General features: G+C 30.7%; 1 protein-coding gene across 1 annotated transcript in view; it reads left to right on the top strand.

Annotated features, from left to right (window-relative positions):
* The window catches only part of LOC105809674 (regulating synaptic membrane exocytosis protein 2), a gene marked incomplete at its 3' end in the record, with an annotated part of 659,796 nt that overhangs the window by 450,362 nt on the left and 205,802 nt on the right, over positions 1-3,632 (top strand). Inside the window, exon 13 of the mRNA XM_012643523.1 lies at positions 3,295-3,363. Within this exon, the coding sequence (XP_012498977.1) occupies positions 3,295-3,363 (69 nt within the window). The remainder of the gene's footprint in view (positions 1-3,294; positions 3,364-3,632) is intronic.

The raw sequence follows: 3,632 nt of genomic DNA, 5'->3' as shown, positions 1-3,632 counted from the left end.
GAATAAAAAAGAAAGAATAATTCTCATTTGTTTTTGGGGGGTGGAGGGAAGGACTGTATAAACTACAAGGTTAGCGCAAGAAAGAAATTTAACAGGTCAAAATCACTTTTAAATAAAAATGCAAAAATCTTTAATGAAATATCACTGAACTAAGAAATGCAAGAATGGTTTAACATAGCAAAATTTATATATACATGTACATAATTTACCAAATTTGTAAATTAAATTATAAAAACTGTACATTCAATAAAATACAGAAAACACATTTAATACAAACCAAATCCCACTCCTTTCAAATTAGTGATAAAGAGACCGTCCTCAATGTGATGAAGTGTAACTCCCGCAGATACTATTTCTAATGGAAAAATCCTAGAATAACTATATTTAAAATCACAATTTTAAAGGAAAGTAAAATTCCCCTGTTTATTTCCAGCACTGTGCTTGTAAGCACAGCAAGGCAAGCAAAAGAAAAACACATAAGGATTGGGAAAAAAATTGTCGACATAGAAAATCCAAAGTAAACTACATCCCTTTATTAGAAGTAAAGAAAGAGAAAGACTTTAACTAAAGGTTGTTAGTTAACATTACTTTACAATGAAATTGCATTTCTGCATCTGACAATTAAGTTAGCAAACATAATATTTAACAGTATTTCTAATAGCAGTATAAATTATAAGATACAAAGAATAAATTGAACAAATAATAGAAAATTTGAGTGGCCAAAATTAGAAATTTTATAAAAAGACCTTTAAGAAAACTTACATGGGTAAAATGCCATGTACATGTTTACCAAAGCAATGCTGTAAAACATGCCAATTCTCCCTAAATTAATGTATTGCGTCAGTGCAGTTCAAATCAAAATCCCAATAGGATGTTTCTGTGCAAATTGGTGGTCTGAATCTAAAATTTATATGAAAGAGCAAAGGGGCAAGAGCCAAGGTATGAATAATAAGGTAGATAGATCTGTTGTTCAGTATATAACATTATAGTAACAAAGGCAAAGAGTCCTTGGTTTATAGATAGACAGCCTGTACAAGGGAAAAAAATAGAGCACCAGACCATCCTATTGGGATTTTGATTTAAATTGCATTAGATCCTTGCAGATAGGATTCATTTATTTATGACAGAGGTGACATCACAGATCATTCAGGAAAAGTAGAAATATTAAAGAAATAATCCTGAGATATGTGCTATCCATATGGAAAAAGTAAAATTGCCTGATATACAAACTCAATTCAATATGGATGAAGATGTAAATGCAAAAAGCAAAATCTTTAAACTTTTAGAAGAAAATATAGGAGACTATCTCTCTACTCAAAGGTCAAGAAAGAGTTCTTAAATAAGACACTGAAAACGCTAATTTCAAAAGAAAAGATTGATATATTCAATGACATTAAACCTAAGAACTTGAATTCATCAGAATGTCAAAATATCCAAATAGAAGGAACAGAATTCCAATATATTTAACCTTTAAAGGATTAACATCAAAACAGATAAGTCTCAATCTGGAAAGAAATCAATAAGATTTGGAAGGAAGAAGCAATTTATTAACTACATATGCCACCTCACCCCCAAGTGTGTACACACACACACACACACACATACACTCTTACACACACTGGCCTACTCACAACGGCTGATAAAATAAATTTTGTCATTTGCTGGTGTCATTCTTGATTCGACTTTTGACCAATACCAAAAACTTGTAATCTTTATGTTCTGTAGCATACCTGGCATAGTAAACTAATCATTACCCTGTCTTTGGGTATTTGCAAATTGAAGCCTTATTACAAGCGGGATAGCAATTCTCCTTAAGTCTCTACCATGTGACCCTTCTTCTATCCCAAGTCCATTTAGAATGTATGTTCTAATTCTGTAAATCCTTTTGTGCCCTGTCTGTTGGGATGTTGTCAGATAATTCTAGTTTTAATATCAATTGGATCTATAAAAGTCTCTGATTTGATTGTGTCTAAAGCTTTATGACATAAACATTTGGAAAGATAGTAGTAAGAGTCCATTCAGTGAGACCACATGATAAAAATAGATAGTTATCTTCTTCCTAACCATTACAAGCAGAAAACTAAAACTGTGATTTCTAGCAAGCAAGACTCTCCCTCCTCCAAAAGGGCAGGGATTAAAACAAACAAAAGGAAAAAATTTATAGAGTATTTCCAAGAGTAGGTTGCAGATATTGGAGGACATTCTTGGAATATTTAGATACCTTATGCAATGTGAGTTCTCAGTATGTTATAAACCATACAGGAAAGCACTTATTTTCTAATAAAACTGAGTTCCATCTATTTAATGAATAACGTGTATTATAAGAAGACAGACGAAAAAGTCATTCATTATTAAATGTTTTCTGATACGAAGGAAGGGGGAAATGCTTGAATAAAGGATTCTATTGTGTAGGGCGTGTCCATTTCTGAGACACGGGTAGAAGAAAATGGTTTAAAAAAAGTTTATTTCTGTATGTGATATAATTCATAATTAAGTGTGAAGTTATAATCTGCTTTAGCCATCAAAGTTCTAGTTAATTCAATTTGATGCTATTTTTGCCATAGTAGGATTAACATTTTAAAATATTGTTATAGATTCGTAAGGGAAACCATACATATCTCAAATTATAATAATTTATTGTTCTTAGGCTATTTCTTAGAAAATACAATCCACAATTTAGATGTGTTAGTTTTGTGGATGTATTATTATTGTCTTCGCAAAGCAATAGGGAAATAGCTAAACTAAATAGTTGAAAAGGAAGGTTTAAGATGTCTTAAGTGAGTTTACGTTTCTCAATTAAACTTCTCCATGAGCATGAAAAATAAAGATTTGAGTATATTCAGTTTATTAGTCACACCTATTAGAAAAAGACACATTAATACTTTTGAAAATAATATACTGTGCTTTGAAATTTACCTAGACTTAAGTGTCTTCGTCCACAAGCATCTAAAATTAACTTTCAGATTTTATCAATCAGCTCAACAAGTCAGATAATTTACAAACATTGTCTTGTACTTAATGTTGTGTCAATCTTTAAACCATTTAGGAATTTTACCTTATAAGTTTACAGAATAATTCTTGTGTAAATCATTAACTCCTCATCACCCGTATATCCTCCCATCATGAAATGTGTGTGAAAATAAGTGTTGGTAAACTCATAATGACTTTCCTTCTGTATATATATTTTACTGTCAACTGATTCACTCAAAATCCTATCATTTATTTTTCAAGTTGTTGAGAGGTTTTTTTCCCTTAAATAACCAACATTTTTAATTGTTGCTATTTGCTTCATAGGGTCAAAGAGAATAAGTGATAGTGAAGTCTCTGACTATGACTGTGATGATGGAATTGGTGTAGTATCAGGTAAGAATTTTAGAATTCTTTTGTAGTATTAAGGGATTATAATTCATCATTATTTACCATAAAAATGAATAAATAAATAAGAAAGAAATAACTTTCTTCCTCACTCCCCTAAAACAAACTTATGGCAAACTATGGCAGTTTAAACCCCTAAATAATTCCAACTGATAGAACACCTGTACCAATTGTTAGATTGAGTAGTCTTATAAGATGCCAGATAAGTAAGTAAATGTCTATAACTTTTCTATTCTAAAACAACTAAAGAATAAGGA

Source organism: Propithecus coquereli, unplaced genomic scaffold (genome assembly GCF_000956105.1).
Source record: "Propithecus coquereli isolate 6110/MARCELLA unplaced genomic scaffold, Pcoq_1.0 Scaffold2, whole genome shotgun sequence".
In the NCBI taxonomy this organism is placed as follows: Eukaryota; Metazoa; Chordata; class Mammalia; order Primates; family Indriidae; genus Propithecus; species Propithecus coquereli.
The sequence above is the reverse complement of the archived record's forward strand: the minus strand, read 5'-3'. Positions and strand labels throughout refer to the sequence as shown.